Source organism: Macaca nemestrina, chromosome 17 (assembly GCF_043159975.1).
Source record: "Macaca nemestrina isolate mMacNem1 chromosome 17, mMacNem.hap1, whole genome shotgun sequence".
NCBI classification, from domain to species: Eukaryota; Metazoa; Chordata; class Mammalia; order Primates; family Cercopithecidae; genus Macaca; species Macaca nemestrina.
The window spans coordinates 44,417,907-44,437,590 of record NC_092141.1 but is presented as its reverse complement, the minus strand read 5'-3'; the positions used below and the strand labels follow the sequence as shown (position 1 = coordinate 44,437,590).

Here is a 19,684-nt window from a genome sequence, read left to right as displayed (position 1 = left end):
ACTACAGGCATGTGCCACCACGCCTGGTTAACTTTTTTGTACTTTCAGTAGAGACGGGGTTTCACCATGTTGGCCAGGCTGGTCTAAAACTCCTGACCTCAAGTGATCCTCCTGCCTTGGCCTCCCAAAGTGCTGGGATTACAGGTGTGAGCCATGGCACTGGGCTTTTTTTTTTTTTTTTTTTTTGAGACAGTCTTGCTCTGTCATCCAGGCTAGACTGCAGTGGCACAATCTCGGCTCACTGCAACCTCCGTCTCCCGGGTTCAAGCAATTATCCTACCTCAGCCTCTCAAGTAGCTGGGATTACAGGCACCTGCCACCATCCCCAGCCAATTTTTGCATTTTTAGTAAAGATGTGGTTTCATCACATTGGCCAGACTGGTCTCGAACTCCTGTCCTCAGGTGATCTGCCCGCCTCGGCCTCCCAAAGTGCTGGGATTGCAGGCGTGAGCCACCGCACCTGGCCCTTTCTTTTCTTTTTTTTCTTTTCTTTTTTTTTTTTTTTTTTGAGGCAGGGTCTCACTCTGTCACCCAGGCTGGAGTGCAATGGCTCGATCTTGGCTCACTACAACCTTTGCCTCCTGGGCTCAAGCGATCCTCCTGCCTCCCCACGGAGTAGCTGGGACTACAGGCGTGCCACCATGCCCAGCTAATTTTTGTATTTTTAGTAGAGATGGGGTTCGCCATGTTGCCCAGGATGGTCTTGAACTCCTGAGCTCAAGCAATCCACCCGCCTTCCCTTCCCGAAGTGCTGGGATTACAGGCATAAGCCACCGTACCCAGCCCTCATCAGATTCTTAAATGGCTCCATTGCCCCAAACAGGTTAGGCTCAATATCTTACTTTACAGATGAAGAAATTTAGGCCCAGAGAAAGTAAGCAACTTGTTCAAAGTCATCATTAATAATAGCAAGGCAGACACAGAAAGGAAAATACTACATGATCTCACTTACATGTGGAATCAAAAAAAGTCAAATACATGGAAGCAAAGAGTAGAACTTTGGCTACCAGTGGTGGGGCTGTAAGAGGAATTGGGAGATTCTGCTCAAAGGGCACAAAGTTGTGGTTACGCAGAATCGAATGTGCAGTATGAGGACTGCAGCAGTGCCCCTTTATCTGTGGTGGATGTTCCAAGACCCCCAGTGGATGCCTGAAACCATGGATAGTACCTGTTATATACTATTACATTATGTGTTTTTTCCTATACTACCTATGATAAACTTTATAAATTAGGCACAGTAAGAGATTAACAACAATAATAACAAAATAGAACAATTATAACAATATACTGTAATAAAAGTTATGTAAATGTTTATATTTGGAATTTTCCATTTAATATTTTCTGACCATGGTTGACCAAGAGTAACTGAAACCGCAGTAAGCAAAACCAGAATAACCAAAATATAGATAAGGGAGGACTACTGTATAGTTAATAATATTGTATTGAATACTGGAAATTTTCTTTCCTTTTTTTTTTTTTTTTTTGGAGACAGAATCTTTCCCTGTCAGCCAGGCTGGAGTGCAGTGGCACAATCTCGGCTCACTGCAACCTGCGTCTCCCTGGCTCAAGCAATTCTCCTGCCTCAGCCTCCTGAGTAGCTGGGATTACAGGCGTGTGCCACGATGGCTGGATAATTTTTGTATTTTTTGTGGAGACCGGGTTTCACCATATTGACCAGGCTGGTCTCAAACTCCTGACCTCAGGTAATCCACCCACCTCAGCCTCCCAAAGTGCTGGAATTACAGGCATGAGCCGCCGCGCCCAGCCGAATACTGGAAATTTTCTAAGAGAAGAGATTTCAGGTGCTCTCACCACACACACAAAAATAGTGGTAACTGTATGAAGAGACGGATACATTAATTTGTTTAACTGCAATAATCATTTTACTATGTATATGTATATCAAAACATCATGTTGTAAATATGTTTATTAAAAATACAGTTATTATTAAAAATACATAAATAAATAATAAGTCATAAAGCTGGATTTTGAACCTAGAAGTCTGACTCTAGAGAGCCCATTTAATCAAGATGCTACAAGAAGTTAGTATGACTTAATCAGCATTGATTTAACAGCATGTCTAAGACATTTATTGGAAAGCAGGTGGAGAATACAAATAAATAGAAAACACACAGGACACTGTCACTGTTTTCATGGAGTTAAGACAAGACCAGTGAAAAGATGATTCACAATAAAGGAGTGTAAATTTACTTGTTTTTTGTTTATCTCCCTTCTCCCCGTCCCCCTACCCTACACCCATACAAGCTCCAGATGGCAGGTCTTTGCCTGTCTTACTAGCCATGGTGCCTGCAGTGCCTAGAACGGTGCCCAGCTCATAGCAATTCTCAGTAAAATCTGTAGAGTGGGTAAGGAATGACTGAGGGGTACAGACCACGCACACTGAAGGCACAGGGAGAGCAGCAACTGCTCCATGATGGTGTACTGGTATACCTCACCTTACGTCTCCTAAGCACATCCATTATCATTATTGCCCTTGATCCTCTCCACCACTACTGTGGGTCAGACAGGAAGGAGTTCCTGGTTTTCAGGAATATAATGTGCTGGGTGAATAATAATGACAGTTGCCATTCATTGAACACCCACCCTGTACCAGGCACCATACTGTTTACGTGGGCTCTCTAATTTGCTTATACATGGAATCAGTACATTAGCACCAGAGAAAAAATTGAAGATAGCCCATCAAGCCCAAACCTTGATTTTGCATAGGAGAAAATGAATGGTAGAAATGAAATAAAAATTAGATTCTCCTCCCTCCTGTGCTCCTCACAATCTATTGGAATCAATGAAAGGGAAGAAAAATACTCCCATGGCTGGGTGTGGTGGTTCATGCCTACAACCCCAGCACTTTGGGAGGCCAAGGTGGGAGGATTGCTTGAAGCCAGGACTTCAAGACCAGCCTGAGCAACATGGCAAGATCCCATCTATAAAAAAATTTAAAAATTAGCCCAGTATGGTGCAGTGGCTCATGCCTATAATCCCAGCACTTTGAGAGGTCGAGACGGGCGGATCACAAGGTCAGGATATCAAGACCAACCTGGCTAACATGGTCAAACCCCATCTCTACCACAAATACGAAAAATTAGCCACGCATTGTGGTGGGCGCCTGTAGTCCCAGCTACTTGGGAAGCTGAGACAGGAGAATGGTGTGAACCAGGGAGGCGGAGCTTGCAGTGAGCCGAGATCGTGTCACTGCACTCCAGCCTGGGTGACAGAGCAATACTCTGTCTCAAAAAAAAAAAAAAAAAAAAAAAAAGGCCAGGTACGGTGGCTCACACCTGTAATCCCAGCACTTTGGGGGGCTGAAGCGGGCGGATCACGAGGGCAGGAGATTGAGACCATCCAGGCTAACACAGTAAAGCCCTGTCTCTACTAAAAATATAAAAAAGTAGCCAGGCGTGGTGGTAGGTGCCTGTAGTCCCAGCTACTCGGGAGGCTGAGGCAGGAGAATGGCATGAACCTGGGAGGCGGAGCTTGCAGTGAGCCAAGATCGTGCCACTGCACTCCAGCCTGGGCAACAAAGCCAGACTGTCTCAAATTAGCCCAGCATGGTGGTGCACACCTGTAGTCCCAGCTGCTCAGGAGGCTGAAGTAGGAGGATCTCTTGAACCCTGGAATTCAAGCCTGCAGGTGATCAGCAACTGCATTCCAGCCTGGGGAACAGAGTGAGATGCTGTCTCAAACAACAACAACAACAACAACAAAAGTACTCTTGACATTCCCACTGCCTATTCCCACTCAGCAATCCCAACATCCCACCATCCTACCCACCACCCCCTGTCCCACCACCACTTACACACAGATACACATACACACACACACACACAGTGGAAAGGTTTGCTGGGATTCAAAGATGAGGAGCATGTCGGTGTTGTCTGCGGGTTTCCTCACCTCTGTCCTTAGCTCGTGTCCCAACTCAGCATATCTGGTATCCAGGAAAACACTTTCTTTTCTTCCTTAAAGAGGGAAACTGCAATCAAGGAAAGAAAACAGAAATTGAGCTCACAGGAGAAAACTGAGCCTTGGCAATCGTTTTATGATTTTCTCTAGAAACAATGAAGTGTGGTAGAAAGTCCATGAACCCAGACATGGGTTCAATGTTGAACTCTACTACTGTAGGCTGTGACTATAAGCTAGTCACTTAACCTCTCTAAGCCTCAACGACCCATCTGTTTTAAAAAAGACTTTTTGTGGCCAAGCGTGGTGGCTCATGCCTGTAATCCCAGCACTTTGGGAGGCCAAGGCAGGTGGATCACCAGGTCAGGAGATCGAGATCATCCTGGCTGACACAGTGAAACCCCGTCTCTACTAAAAATACAAAAAATTAGCCAGGCATGGTGGCAGGCGCCTGTAGTCCCAGCTACTCGGGAGGCTGAGGCAGGAGAATGGCGTGAACCCGGGAGGCGGAGCTTGCAGTGAGCCAAGATCGCGCCACTGCACTCCAGTCTGGGTGAAAGTGAGAGAATCCATCTTAAAAAAAAAAAAAAAAAAAAAAAAAAAAAGGCCGGGCGCGGCGGTTCACGCCTGTAATCCCAGCACTTTGGGAGGCCGAGGCGGGCGGATCACAAGGTCAGGAGATCGAGACCATCCTGGCTAACACAGTGAAACCCTGTCTCTACTAAAAATACAAAACATTAGCCAGGTGTGGTGGTGGGCGCCTGTAGTCCCAGCTACTTGGGAGGCTGAGGCAGGAGAATGGTGTGAACCCGGGAGGTGGAGCTTGCAGTGAGCCGAGACCATGCCACTGCACTCCAGCCTGGGCGACAGAGCGAGACTCCGTCTCGGGAAAAAAAAAAAAAAAAGATTTTTGTAATAAATAAAGATTTTTTGTAATATTGACTGGGGGTTTAGTTTAGACTGCTGAAAAGCATAAATTACAGAATATCCTTAAAGGCACTGACACCTTACTCTTAATGATAGCATGATAATAATAGCCAGTGTTATTAAGTACTTAACAACATGTGTCAGACGTTGCACTAAGAGCTTTGCAAGCATGAGAACATTTATAGGGACTTAATTGTCTTGATAGTTGTGTGAGGGACTATTATTATTATCACTGATTTATAGGTAAGGAAACTGAGACCAGAGAGATTATTAATAACTTACCTGAGGCCACCTGGCCAATGAACAGGAGAAACTGCCAAGTCCCTGCTCTTAACCCACTGCCTTTTCCAGAACCTCTCACATGTTTGGCAACTTACCTTAGACCTAACATGGCTTTGTGAAGGAAACAATTGCTAGAACATTTTTATGTGGCTGGATGAATGTTTCTAAAGTGCTTGCAATTTGTTTCTTTAAATGAGATGGCCATACTTTCCAAAATTGTGTTTCCATTGTTAATTGATTGAGCTGTAAGGAGGGTATGAGAGGATTGTTGTAAAGAGCTTGGAACAAGGCCTGGCGCGGTGGCTCGCATCTGTAATCCCAGCCCTTTGGAAAGCCAAGGTGGGCGGATCGCCTGAGGTCAGGAGTTCGAGACCAGCCTGGCCAACATGGTGAAACCCTGTCTCTACTAACTATACAAAAATTAGCCAGGCATGGTGGCGATGCCTGTAATCCCAGCTACTCAGGAGGCAGGAGAATTGCTTGAACTTGGGAGGCTGAGGGTGCAGTGAGCCGAGATCGCACCTCCGCACTTCAGCCTGATCAACAGAGTGAGACTCTGTCTCAAAAAAAAAAAAAAAAAAAAAAGCTTGGAATAGCAGCTGAAACCTAGAAAGGCCTTGATAACTGTTAACTGCCTTACTGATGTGATTCACTGGTCAGAGCTGGGGCATGGTCATCAGAAACACCTGCCTTCAAATCCCACTTATCAGCTGCCTGAGCTTGAAGATGCTGTCTGTTCTGAGGCTTAGTTTCCTTTTTAGTCAAATGAGAATAATAACCACTCTGCCTCAAAGTCATCGTGAGGAAGAAATGTGACAAAGTCTTCCCATTCTGGGTGATTTAGTCACCCTCAACCACCATGTTACAAGTGTGAGAGTAGCAAACAGAAAATGATCTCAGTAGAGGGTTACATTTTGTTTATTTTGCTTTTGTCATTCTCAATAAACACTTTTCTTTTAAATAATTCAGATGCCAGCCAGGCGCGGTGGCTCACGGCTGTAATCCCAGCACTTTGGGAGGCCAAGGCAGGTGGATCATGAGGGCAGGAGATAGAGACTATCCTGGCTAACACGGTGAAACTCTGTCTCTACTAAAAATACAAAAAAATTAGCCAGGTGTGGTGGCGGGTACCTGTAGTCCCAGCTACTCAGGAGGCTGAGGCAGAACAATGGCATGAACCCAGGAGGCGGAGCTTGCAGTGAGCCGAGATCGTGCCACTGCACTCCAGCCTGGGCGACAGAGCAAGACTCCATCTCAAAAATAATAATAATTATAATTATAATAATAATTCAGATGCCAATTTCAGCCTAGCCCAGATCAAATTGTTGCTAATTGTTAACTACTAAAATAGGAATTGATAAAGACTTACTATATCCAGTTCTTTGGAATGGAATAAGGACCCCGGCTCTAATCCAGAAGTTCCACATGGGTTCAGTTTTGAGGATACTCCTAACCACGAACCCTTTAATGTTGGGCAGTACTTAATGGATGGAGCACCGAAGTGGGAGCGAGGGCAACTGCGTTCTGATCATTCTGATGAATGATCTCTGTCATTCATTTGCTGTGTGTTCTTAGCAAGTCACTCCTGCTCACTGGGCCTTGATTTCCTCTTGTGCAACTGAAGAACATGGAAAAAAAATGGATCCCTAAAGTCCTTTGAAGCTTTCATATTCTGTAACTTTTGTGCCCAAGAAGGCCTTCAGTGAGATGGGATCCCAGTATTATATTGAGTTTTCTCATTCATAAAGTGGGGATAATAATAGTAAATGAGTTGACACACGCTAAGCCGGTAGAATAGTGGCTGGCACAGATAAGCCCTCAGTAAATGGTAGCCAATAATGGTAGAGTATGCTGTAAGAGATCTTTCTCTCTCTCTCTGCTTCTCAACAAGCCTCTAATCAATTATTCTACTTTATAAACAAGGAAATAGAACTCAAAGACATTAAGCACTTTTCCCAAAGGTCACTTAGCAAGTAAATGGGAGAGACCCTATGGCCAGGATGAAAGAAAGAAATTCCCACAAGAGGACTCATTCCAACTTATATCTGGTGAAAAGGTCCCCAATGCCCAGCTCAGATCAACTGCCTCAATGTACAGTGAGAGTGCGCTCACCTCCTTTGGGGACTGTATATCCAGAGCACCCTCCTCAATAAAACACCTTATAAATAACATCCTTCCGTGGATGAGGGAAAGGAGATAAGATCTATAATGAATAAGCAGGAACTTTGAAGACTCAGTGACTCAGTGAGTAATAAAGACTTAGTGACTTATGATCCTGTTCTAACTGCCTGTCCTTGTTGTCCCCAAGGAAGCAGCTTACTGCTGTCTGAGGAGGACCCCTTCCCTGGAAGGTAAAACTAAGGATGTCAGCAGAGAAATGTTTCCACCACTGGTGCTTGGTCAAAGGGGAAACTGATGAGCTCACTCTAGATGAGAGGGCAGTGAGGGGGAGACAGAGACTCGAATTTCCGGAGGCTATTTCAGTTTTCTTTTCCGTTATGTGCAATTTCACTTATGATACCGGCCAATGCTCGGTTGCTATTTTGGAAACTCCCCTTAGGGGATACCCCTTAACTGGCCCTATAAAGAGCCAGCCTGAGCTGCAGAGGATTCCTGCAGAGGATCCTGTGACAGCACGTGGACCTCCCACAGCCTCTCCCACAGGTACCATGAAGGTCTCCGTGGCTGCCCTCGCTGTCATCCTCGTTGCTACAGCCCTCTGCGCTCCTGCATCTGCCTCCCCACGTAAGTCCTGGTCTTGACCACCACCGCCTGTGGAGTCGGACCCTCTGCCTAGAATGCCCACCCCATCCCAATGACTGTCCCAGACCTTGCCCTCTTTTCAACTGTAGCATGAATATTGTCCGAACCCCATTATTTACATTCTTGTGGATTGTCTTACCCAGATGTCCTGTTGTCCTTGAGGGATCTCTATGCTGCTTCATGGCAGGGATCTCCTGATCAGTTTTCCTGTCTTCAAGGTCTACACCCCCAAGGCCTACAGGAGTTCACTGAGTGTGGACTCATGTTGGGGAGATTAGTAGTCATGAGTAGCTCACACTGACTTTGAAACACGACTGACTCATGCCTGTCAGCAGCAGGGTTTCTAAGAAATTTAACTAAACTAAAACTTTCTGAGACCCTGAGATAGCCATATTCTCTCTCTTTTCATAAATGTAAAAAATTGGCTTATGAGAGGGTATGTGGCTTTATTAGAGTGAATACATTTAAAAAACAAAAACAAAGAGAGGATAATAAAAGCTAATTAAATGGCTACTGTGGATCAGGCATTGTGCTGATTTTTGTACATCTTTTTTCTTTTTTTTTTTTTTTGAGATGGAGTCTTTGCTCTGTCACCCAGGCTGGAGTGCAGTGGCACGATCTCGGCTCACTGCAAGCTCCGCCTCCCGGGTTCACACCATTCTCCTGCCTCAGCCTCCAGAGTAGCTGGGACTACAGGTGCCCATGACCATGCCTGGCTAATGTTTTGTATCTTTTAGTGGACACGGGGCTTCACCGTGTTAGCCAGGATGGTCTTGATCTCCTGACCTCGTGATCCACCCTCCTCGGCCTCCCAAAGTGCTGGGATTACAGGAGTGAGCCACCGCGCCTGGCTGATTTTTGTACATCTTATTTAATACCTACAACTCTTCTTTGAGTAGCTTTCCTTGACTTACAGATGGGAAAACAGAGAGGTTAAGTAACTTGTCCATGGGCAGGCACAGAGCTAGGAAATGGGGAGACTGATATTCAAACCTGGTTCCATCTCGCTGGGAAGATAAAAACTACTCCTCTGCTGGGAAGTGGCAACTGATGCTTCCCAGCGTGATCTTGAATTAACTGACCAACAAGAAGTTCTCTGTTGAGAGCCCTTCTCACTGAAGCTCAACAGGAGCTCTCAAGATACAATATGCATCTCCAGGCTGCTCTTAGGATCCTGGCTGAGTTATGGAGCCTGAGCCTTGGAAGCCTCCCCACAACCTGCCCTAGGTCTCAAAGAAACCAAGTTCTGAATCCATTGAGGATTCTGGAAGGGCATAAATGAGGCCAGAGGACCCAGGACAAGCCAGGAGGAGGCCCTGAGAGCCAAGGGCAGAGGGTTATGGTGTAGAGGAGTGGATACAAGCTTGGCTCAAAGATTAGATGAGGGGTTGGAATCCCCACTCTGCCACCGTTTATCCATGGCCAAGTGACTTTACCTCTCTGAGCCTCAGTTTCTGTCAAGGAAGATAACAGTTCTTTCTAAATAGATCATACAAAGTGTTCAGCACAATGTCTAGTGTGCAGTAGCAATGAATAAAAGGGTCTCCCTCCTTCCTTTCCTCTTCCAGATGCCTCAGACACCACACCCTGCTGCTTTGCCTACATTGCCCGCCCACTGCCCCGTGCCCACATCAAGGAGTATTTCTACACCAGTGGCAAGTGCTCCAACCCAGCAGTCGTGTGAGTCTCAGCACCATGGAGCCCTCCCAGAGCCTGTTCCCTCAGGAGTCCTCTGAGAGGATGCCCTACCCACTCCCACCCATCCTCCAGCTATGAGCAGCCACAGCTCCTCCATTTCTAGCCTCAGAGTCCCCTGCTATCATGAAAAAAGACTAGACAAGCTGTCCTTAGAGAATCCTGCCCACTCTGATGGACTATGTTCCTAGGACTCCAGTCTTTTTTTTTTTTTTTTTTTTTTTTGAGATGGAGTCTCACTCTGTCGCCCAGGCTGGAGTGCAGTGGCACGATCTTGGCTCACTGCAAGCTCCACCTCCTGGGTTCACACCATTCTCCTGCCTCAGCCTCCCAAGTAGCTGGGACTACAGGTGCCCGCCACCGTGCCCGGCTAATTTTTTGTATTTTTTAGTAGAGACGGGGTTTCACCGTGTTAGCCAGGATGGTCTCGATTTCCTGCCCTCGTGATCCACCCACCTTGGCCTCCCAAAGTGCTGGGATTACAGGTGTGAGCCACCGCGCCCAGCCTAGGACTCCAATCTTTACTGGTGTGGCCTTTACTTCAACATGGTCTGGAATGCTACTGTGTGGGGAAGATCAAGTCAGTCATCCCCTTCAGTGAAGAATCCTACAGTCCCCCATATTTCACACCCAGTCAAATCCACCTAAACCTCAGAGGAACTAGGGAGGAGAGGTCAGAGGTCAGGGATCTATAATTGCAGTCAAATAATTTAAAAAAAAGCCATCCATCAAAGAAGAAATAAGGAAATAAGATTCACCTTTAAATATGCAAGCTAGTATATTTGGAAAAATATAATAAACCCTACTATATAGGAAATGCCTACTATGTGTCAAATGTCTTATGTGCATGATCTTTAAATTACACTTAGCTCTGACAAGTATGCATAATTCTCTCCATGTTTCAGGTATTAAAACTAAGATTCAGAGAGGTTTATTGACTTAGCCAAGGCTGCACAGTAAATGAGGGATGAAGCCCATCTCTAGAGCCTCCTCTTTCTGCTATAGCAGTCATTAGTGACAATTGCTTAAGAAATGTATGGCAGAGACTTCAAAAATGAAAATGGTGCAATCCTGAAGTTTCCTATATAACAGTGAAGTTTTTGTTTTTGTTTTGAGACAGAGTCTCACTCACTCTGTTGCCCAGGGTGTGATCTCAGCTCACTGTTGTGCAATGGTGTGATCTCAGCTCACTGCATCCTCTGCCTCCTGGGTTCAAGCAATTCTCCTGCCTCAGCCTCCCAGGTAGCTGAGATTACAGGCACGCACCATCACGCCCAGCTAACTTTTGTAATTTTTGTGGAGACGGAGTTTCACCATGTTGGCCAGGCTGGTCTTGAACTTCTGAGCTCAAGCGATCTGTTCAGCCCGGCCTCCCAAAGTGCTGGGATTACAGGCGTGAACCACCGCGCCTGGCCAGGGTGAAGTTTTTTAATGCAAAAATTTCTATGACACTGTCAAAGTTAGAGGTATTCAAAGACAGACTTTGGGTCTGATGAATTTTTTGAAGTATAGTGGTAATATTTAACAACTACTAATTTTATTTCTGAAAACAAATATTTTTCAAAAGAAGAAAATCCTTCCCTGAGCACATACTATGGGCAGACACAGATTACTAAAGCCACTGTCCCAGCCCAACCTTATGGGGCTCATAGTCTAATAAGAGGGGCAAGACAGACACAGCAATGACTAGAGTACCCAGCAAAAAAACATGACAAGGGAAAGAGAGAGGAAACATATTCAGCTTCAGGGATTTACAGGTTTGCTGCAAATGGTGCTGTCTGAGGAGAGATTTGGCCTGGCAGAGAAAAGCCTAGGGAATGGGATATATCAGGAAGAGGGACTGTCCCCCAGGATTCTACTTTGGTTAATGTAGAGTCTCCATGTAGGAAAGCACAGAGTGTCAGGAAAATGCAGCAAAAGTGCTAGAGCTGTCTAGTGTAAAATGAGCTAGAACAGGGAAAGCTGAGAAAACAGGAGTCCAGTTTAGCGGCTACTGTTTTCCATGTGAGTAGCATTGGAACCTGAACAGTGCCTGAAGGAAAGGAGAAACAGGAGGTTTCAAAGACAGACACCTTTGAAACCTTCAAAGGTGGAATTTGCAAGCCCTAGCAGGTGATTTGAGGTCAAGAGCAAGGGAGAAATATGGGGGTTGAGGATGACACTGAGGTTTCCACCTCTGGCTGGAGAAATGTAGAACCATCTTAAGCCTTGTGGAAGAGCTGTTTAAAGAGGAAAGAGCTAAGGTGCCAGCAAGATAACCCTGTGGATATATCCAGTGGTGACGGTGAAATTAAGGGTTGGTAGCTGAGGAAATGGTGTTAGGGCTGAAAACATGACATTCTTTTGTAGGAAAAAGGGGTATCCCAACTTTAAAAAGGCAATGCAGCCTGCCTTGGTGAGTACTGGCTCTAGAGCTAGTTTGCTTTGTTAGAACTCCAGCTATGACACTTGCCGAGTGTAGGCCTTTCAATTAACCTCTTGGGACCCCAATTTCCTCCTCTACAAAATAGGGTAATAGAAGTACTTCCCCCACTGGGTCACAGTAAGATGAAAATGCTTACAATATGCTCTGGCACACAGTAGGTGCATAAATATTAGCTTATTCTTATCATCATCATCTAAATGCATTATTGCATGCACAAAAGTAACAGGTGAAACTTAAGGAATGAATGCAATTCGTTCATTCACTTACTCATTCAATAAAAATCCATTAAGCATCAACTGTGTGCCAGGCCCAGGGCCAGAGACTTAGGAAAAAACACAAAGAAGAGAAAAGGGCAGCAGCTTTGAGAACATCCGCTCTTAAGGGGCAGGCAGAAGGAGGAAGTCAGGCAAGCAGAGGGTGCTAAAAATGGAAGTAAGGAGGGAAGACTTGGCAAGGAGGGGCTGTTCTTCGGTATCACAATCTGCGGGGAGTTTGGGGGCAGGAAATGGAGGCCTGAGCTACCCTTACCTCAGGTATTGATTTCCTGGCTTTTTGATTTCCTAGTCACAGGTCAAGGATGCCAAAGAGAGAGTGATAGCAAGTCTGGCAGGATTTCCTGTATGACTCCTGGCTGAACAAGGGCATGGTCTGGGTGTGAAACTCTCACACCACCCTAAAAAAGAACACAAACTCTAGGAAGTATGAGAGGCCAGAATACTGCTTCCGCTCCCTTTCTTATCTCTGCACACCAGGGTGGGAGAAAAAGAGATGGTCAGGTGGGTCTGAATGAGACTGGGAAAAGGGAAACCCAAAGAGAAACCAAGAAATCCTCATTCTCACCAGACAATCTAAGGCTTCACTTTGTCTGAAAACATTTAGGCTCAAGAATGTGCAGGACACATCCAAAAATGGTTAAGATGGTAAATTTTATGTTACGAATATTTTACCACGATTTAAAAAAAAAATTCATGCTCTTAGGCACAGAATCAGAACCACAAGAGCTTAGTGACTTTGACAGATACACCGATACATGCATATAGAAAGAATGAAAATATTAAACCAAAAAAATGAATAAGTGATGAAATATTTAAATAAGGTGGGTACCTAGCACATCAGAACATATTTGGGAATAATATTTCCATCTAGGGAATACATTTCTATTCTTTTAAATGTGATAGTAATCACAAAAGCAAAGGTGGAATTTCTGTGTTGTTTGAGACATATAATTCCTTTGTTATGCCATGTAATCATGTGGCATACTGTGTGAGTCAATAAGAGTTAAAAAATAAACTTCTAGCTGGGCACAGTGGCTCACGCCTGTGATCCCTGTACTTTGGGAGGCTGACGTGGGTCGTCACCTGAAGTCAGGAGTTCAAGACCAGCCTGGTCAACAGGATGAAACCCTGTCTCTACTAAAAATACAAAAACATCAGCTGGGCATGGTGGTGCGCACCTGTAATCCCAGCTACTCAGGAGGCTGAGGCAGGAGAATCGCTTGAACCCGGGAGGCGAAGGTTGCAGTGAGCTGAGATTGTGCCACTGCACTCCAGCCTGGGCAATAAGAGCAAAACTCCATCTCAAAAATAAAAAATAAAATAAACTTCTGGCCAGGCATGGTGGCTTACCCCTGTAATACCAACGTTTTGGGAGACTGAGGTAGGAGGATGGCTTGAGCCCAGGAATTTGAGACCAGCCTGGGCAACATGGTGAGACCTTGTCTCTACAAAAATAATTTTTAAAAAATTAACCAAATGTGATGGTGTACACCTGTGGTCCCAGCTACTCAGGAGGCTAAGGTGGGAGAATCACTTGAGCCCAGGAGGTTGAGGCTACAGTGAGCTGTGTTTATGTCACTACACTCCAGCCTGGGTGACAGTGAGACCCTGTCTCAAAAATATAAATAAATAAACAAACAAACGAACAAACAAACTTCTGGATGGCTGCACAGTAAATAGTTGAATTTCGGCCGGGCACGGTGGCTCAAGCCTGTAATCCCAGCACTTTGGGAGGCCGAGACGGGCAGATCATGAGGTCAGGAGATCGAGACCATCCTGGCTAACCCGGTGAAACCCCGTCTCTACTAAAAAAATACAAAAAACTAGCCGGGCGAGGTGGTGGGCGCCTGTAGTCCCAGCTACTCGGGAGGCTGAGGCAGGAGAATGGCGTAAACCCGGGAGGCGGAGCTTGCAGTGAGCTGAGATCCGGCCACTGCACTCCAGCCTGGGTGACAGAGCGAGACTCCGTCTCAAAAAAAAAAAAAAAAAAAAAAGTTGAATTTGTTCCTATGAAAACCTCTAAAATAACATATCCAGTATTTGAACTTAAGTAAAATCAATGTTCAAATTTCAAATAATAATAATAATAATGTGCAGGAAAAATTCCTAAAGGAAAAGCCTAAATGGGAAAGGGTAACTAGGCAGGACTGACCCTAAAGTAACGTGTTAATTGGCAGCACTGCTAGCAAGGCCCAAGGTCTCCCACAGGTAGAATCAGTCTCCCAGCAGACAGGTGAGGCAGGCAGCTGGACTGACCCTCATGACCCCCAACTTTTCCAGCTTTATCATCAATGCCCATGGAGATAAGGCCTCTGATTCTCATAGGCCTCCACATTCTGGCTGGTTACTTGGTGGAAGGGCTTTGACATTGCCATTATCTCATGGCCCTCAACTCCCCTGAGCCACAATGTTTAGTACCAGGACTTTCAGTCTCATGTTGCTCTCATCCACCCTAAAGCAGAAGTTTCAGAGCATTCTAGTAACAACACATGAATGGTATTTTTCCAAACTTACTCATGCATATTATCCTTTGAGCTTCACAGTAATTGTGCAAATAATTATTTCTATCTACATTTCAGAGCTAAGCAAATAGACTCAGAGGCTTTAAGTGATTTGCCCAAAATGATCAAACTAATAAATGGTGAAATGAAGACTCAAGGTCATGCCCTTCTTTCATTCACCCACCCATGCACAGATGTATTCATTTGTTGAGTGTGCCAGGCACTGCATTGTCTAAAGCCAAATCAGATGTTCTTTCAAGAACTTCTTGGCCAGGCGCGGTGGCTCATGCCTGTAATCCCAGCATTTTGGGAGGCCGAGGCAGGTGGATCACGAGGTCAGGAGATCAAGACCATCCTGGCTAACATGGTGAAACCCTGTCTCTACTAAAAATACAAAAAATTAGCCCAGGCGTAGTGGCGGGCGCCTGTAGTCCCAACTACTCAGGAGGCTGAGGCAGGAGAATGGCGTGAACCCGGGAGGTGGAGACTGCAGTGAGCCAAGATTGCGCCACTGCACTCCAGCCTGGATGACAGAGACTCCATCTCAGAAAAAAAAAAGGCCGAGCACGGTGGCTCACACCTGTAATCCCAAAACTTTGGGAGGCCAAGGTGGGTGGATCACCTGAGGTTAGGAGTTTGAGACCATCCTGGTCAACATGGTAAAACCCCATCTCTACTAAAAATACAAAAATTAGCTGGGCATGGTGGTGGGCGCCAGTAGTCCCAGTTACTTGGGAGGCTGAGGCAGGAGAATCGCTTGAACCCGGGAGGCGAAGGTTGAAGTGAGCCGAGATTGTGCCACTGCACTCCAGCCTGGGCAAGAGAGCAAGACTCCATCTCAAAAAAAAAAAAAAAGAACTTCTCGTCTTCCACTTATTCAGCCATGACTCAGTTTTGAGGGACACCTTATTCTCTTTGCATCTTAAGCACCCAGCACAGGGCCTGGAACAGAGGAAGTACTGAGAAAAGGCTGGTGATTGGCAGGCTCAGCCCTGGGTTTCAAGGCTCCATATCCTCTTAGCTTTTCAGGCTACATATATTTGTGTGAAGGTGGTTAAAATGCACACAAATTTGTTTCTGGCTTGGAGCCCTTTGATCCAACAGAAGAGGAAATGTCCTCTCCTTAAAAGCCACAAATAAAATCTTATGGAGCTCCAAATATGCCCTACCCCAATACCATTATCATTTCCCTTTATACCTTAATCCACTTCATCCCCCAAACTGGCTGTCCCAGTACTGGGAAGGTCTCATCCTCCCTCTTCTCCTCTCCCACAGCTTTGTCACCCGAAAGAATCGCCAAGTGTGTGCCAACCCAGAGAAGAAATGGGTTCGGGAGTACATCAACTCTTTGGAGATGAGCTAGGATGGAGAGCCCTTGAACCTGAACTTACACAAATTCGCCTGTTTCTGCTTGCTCTTGTCCTAGCTTGGGAGGCTTCCCCTCACTATCCTACCCCACCCCCTCCTTGAAGGGCCCAGATTCTACCACACAGCAGCAGTTATAAAAACCTTCCCCAGGCTGGATGTGGTGGCGCATGCCTGTAATCCCAACACTTTGGGAGACCAAGGTGGGTGGATCACTTGAGGTCAGGAGTTTGAGACCAGCCTGGCCAACATGATGAAACCCCATCTCTACTGAAAATACAAAAATTAGTCTGGCATGGTGGTGCATGCCTGTAATCCCAGCTACTCGGGAGGCTAAGGCAGGAAAATCGTTTGAACCCAGGAGGTGGAGGCTGCAGTGAGCTGAGATTGTGCCACTTCACTCCAGCCTGGGTGACAGAGTGAGACTCCGTCACAACAACAACAAAAAAAGAAGCCTCCCCATCAAAAGCCTAGAAGAGCTTCTGAGGCGCTGCTTTGTCAAAAGGAAGTCTCTAGCTTCTGAGCTCTGAAGCCCCTTGGCTTTGCCAGGGCTCTGTGACCAGGAAGGAAGTCAACATGCCTCTAGAGGCAAGGAGGGGAGGAACACTGAGCTCCTAAGCTTCCATCTTAACCCCTCAGAGGAGCTTATCGGCAAACATGAAAAATCGGCTTTCCATTAAAGTTCTCAGTGCAACTATAAAGCTGACTCTTGGTTTGATTTCCTCCTGGGGAACTCTCCTTCCCCATGAGCATTGAGCACAGAGGGCTCCAGGGCTTGCAAACACCCGATATCCATCCTAGATTTGGATGACAGGGCTGAAAACAAAAGCTTTCTGAGAAGGGGGCATGGGTAGGCAGAGCAATTAAACTAATCAGTGACTTATCCACTCTGGAGGGGGAGGGGAGACAATAGTCACTACATCCCCACCCCTGAGTCCCCGAGTTTATCTTACTGCCTGCCACAGCGTCACCCTGTTTCCTCAGACCTTGGTTGGCCCTTCCTCCCTGGCCTACCCTCCACCTTATCCCCAGTGGATTTCTTTAACACCACCCTTGCCCCTGGAATGGGATTCAATGGCAATTCCAAATGCCTCAGGTCTTTGAAATAAGGACAATGAGGTATTTTGTGGTTTTTCCACTAGTACACCAGCTCCTATAAGGTGGGGTATTCCAACTTTCCCAAGCTTGTCCCTTTATGTAAACATGTATTGACAATATATGTGGTCATAATAATAGTTAACATTAACTGAGCACTCACTATGTGACAGGGATTGGCTCAGCCCCTTACATTCATCATTCTTTTTCATCCTTAAAACCCTATAGGGTTAGGTACAGTTATTAGCCCTGTTTATAGTCAGGAAAACCCTTAGCAAGAGAGGGAAATGATTTGCCCAAAGCTCCACAGCTCAAAGAAAAATAAAGCAGCTGGGCCAGGCTCGGTGGCTCACGCCTGTAATCCCAGCACTTCGGGAGGCCGAGGCGGGCGTATCAAAAGGTCAGGAGATCGAGACCATCCTGGCCAACATGGTGAAACCCTGTCTCTACTAAAAATACAAAAAAATTAGCTGGGCATAGTGGCAGGCGCCTGTAGTCCCAGCTACTCAGGAGACTGAGGCAGGAGAATGTCGTGAACCCGGGAGGCAGAGCTTACAGTGAGCTGAGATCCGGCCACTGCACTCCAGCCTGGGCAACAGAGCCAGACTCTGTCTCAAAAAAAAAAAAAAAAAAAAGAAGAAGAAGAAGAAAAATAAAGCAGTTGATAAAACTTTACAATTAAGTTTAAACCCATCAGGTCTAATGCCAAAATCCATGCTTTTTTTTCCCACCCTTAATTTGCAAAATTCCAAACGTATGGAAATCTGCAAGAATATACCACATACCCTTCATCTAGAGTCAAATATTGACATTTTACCACATTTGCTTTATCTGTGTGTGGGGGCAGGGTGTGGTCAGTATATACATTTTTTTCTGAACCACTTGAGAGTAAGTTGCAAATGTGATATCATGTCACTCTTAAAAGTGTCAGGCACATGCATACATCTGTAATAAACCTGCACATTGTGCACATGTACCCTAGAACTTAAAGTATAATTAAAAAATAAAAATAAAAATAAATTTAAAAATTTTTTAAAAGTGTCAGGATGCGGTGAAACCCCGTCTCTACTAAAAATACAAACAATTAGCCAGGCGTGGTGGCAGGCGCCTATAGTCCCAGCTACTCGGGAGGCTGAGGCAGGAGAATGGCATGAACCTGGAAGGCAGAGCTTGCAGTGAATTGAGATCTCGCCACTGCACTCCAGCCTGGGCGACAGAGAGAGACTCCGTCTCAAAAAAAAAAAAAAAGGTCGGGCGCGGTGGCTCATGCCTGTAATCCCAGCACTTTGGGAGGCCGAGGTGAGTGGATCATGAGGTCAGGAGATCGAGACCATCCTGGCTAACACAGTGAAACCCCGTCTCTACTAAAAATACAAAAAATTAGCCCGGCGTGATGGTGGGCGCCTGTAGTCCCAACTACTCGGGAGGCTGAGGCAGGAGAATGGCATGAACCCAGGAGGTGGAGCTTGCAGTGAGCTGAGATTGCTGCCACTGCACTCCAGCCTGGGCAATAGAGCAAGACTCCATCTCAAAAAAAGGAAAAAAAAAAAAAGTGTCAGGATGTATCTACTAACAACAAGGACATTATATAAAACCACAACATGCGTACCATACTCAGGAAACTTAATGACACAATATACAGTCTATAATCGAATTCCTCATAGTCCAGTAAGGAAGACAGACCTGTGAGCAGATTATACATATGAAAAAGACTTAAAGTAAAGCAAAGTGTAAAAAAGCTGTGGTCACATTGTGGAGAGAGGGAATTCTATCACAGAGTCAGGGCAGGGGGTGGGGAGCAGGAACCCTGAGGGAGAATAAAGACTTCAAAGATGAGAAAACATTTGAGTGGACTTTTTGAAAGATCTGAGAGACAGTTTAACAGGTTTAAAAGGAAAAGACTGACAGGTAGAGGGAACAGAATATGCAAAAGTAAGAGGTATAAAAAGCAGCTCCTTCATCAGGTCAAATAGCAAATGCATGCTGGGCTTAATACCTGGCTGAAGGGTTGAGAGGTGCAGCAAACCATCATGACACACATTTACCATGTATCTATGTAACAAACCTGCACTTTCTGCACATGTATCCTGGAACATAAAGTAAAATAAAATAAAATTTAAAAAGTTGAAAGAAAAGAAAAGAAAAAGGCAGCTCCTTACCACACAGATGAGTTCAGTCTTTTGCTGCCAAAGACAGGGAGAGGGTGTGTATAAAAGGGACTTTCCAGGGCCAGGCGCAGTGGCTCACGCCTGTAATCCCAGCATTTTGGGAGGCCAAGGCGGGCAGATCACCTGAGGTCAGAAGTTTGAGCCTGGCCAACATGGTGAAACCCCGTCTCTTCTAAAAATACAAAAATTAGCCCAGTGTGGTGGCATGCACCTGTTGTCCTAGCTACTTGGGAGGCTGAAGCAGGAGAATTGCTTGAACCTGGGAGGTGGAGA

At 45.7% G+C, this 19,684-nt stretch overlaps 1 protein-coding gene and 1 long non-coding RNA gene across 9 annotated transcripts in view; one reads left to right on the top strand and one right to left on the bottom strand.

The window, feature by feature from the left end:
- The window catches only part of LOC105485121 (uncharacterized), a 71,804-nt gene that overhangs the window by 44,627 nt on the left and 7,493 nt on the right, over positions 1-19,684 (bottom strand). For 3 of the 8 annotated variants that reach the window (XR_011615628.1, XR_989355.3, XR_011615629.1), the window contains 2 exons: positions 3,910-3,988; positions 3,581-3,671 (listed from right to left, as the gene is read on the bottom strand). This is a non-coding gene — a long non-coding RNA (uncharacterized lncRNA). Of the gene's footprint in view, positions 1-1,057; positions 1,836-3,580; positions 3,672-3,909; positions 3,989-6,493; positions 7,644-8,026; positions 9,526-12,535; positions 13,995-19,684 lie in introns of those variants that run through there. The other 5 variants (XR_989352.2, XR_989356.2, XR_989357.2 and 2 more) reach the window with 5 other exon arrangements.
- On the top strand, positions 7,733-16,279 carry LOC105485120 (C-C motif chemokine ligand 5). Its single transcript, XM_011747317.3, has 3 exons — positions 7,733-7,869; positions 9,456-9,567; positions 16,059-16,279. The coding sequence occupies exons 1-3, from the start codon at positions 7,794-7,796 to the stop codon at positions 16,144-16,146; spliced, it is 276 nt and encodes a 91-aa protein (XP_011745619.3). The 5' UTR covers positions 7,733-7,793; the 3' UTR covers positions 16,147-16,279.

Bases quoted from the DNA above. Each gene is read 5' to 3' on its own strand.
- LOC105485120 (XM_011747317.3), top strand. From the start codon at position 7,794: ATGAAGGTCTCCGTGGCTGCCCTCGCTGTCATCCTCGTTGCTACAGCC. The intron at 7,870-9,455 runs GTAAGTCCTGGT...TTCCTCTTCCAG, and splicing joins TCCTGCATCTGCCTCCCCAC to ATGCCTCAGACACCACACCC. The intron at 9,568-16,058 runs GTGAGTCTCAGC...CCTCTCCCACAG, and splicing joins TGCTCCAACCCAGCAGTCGT to CTTTGTCACCCGAAAGAATC.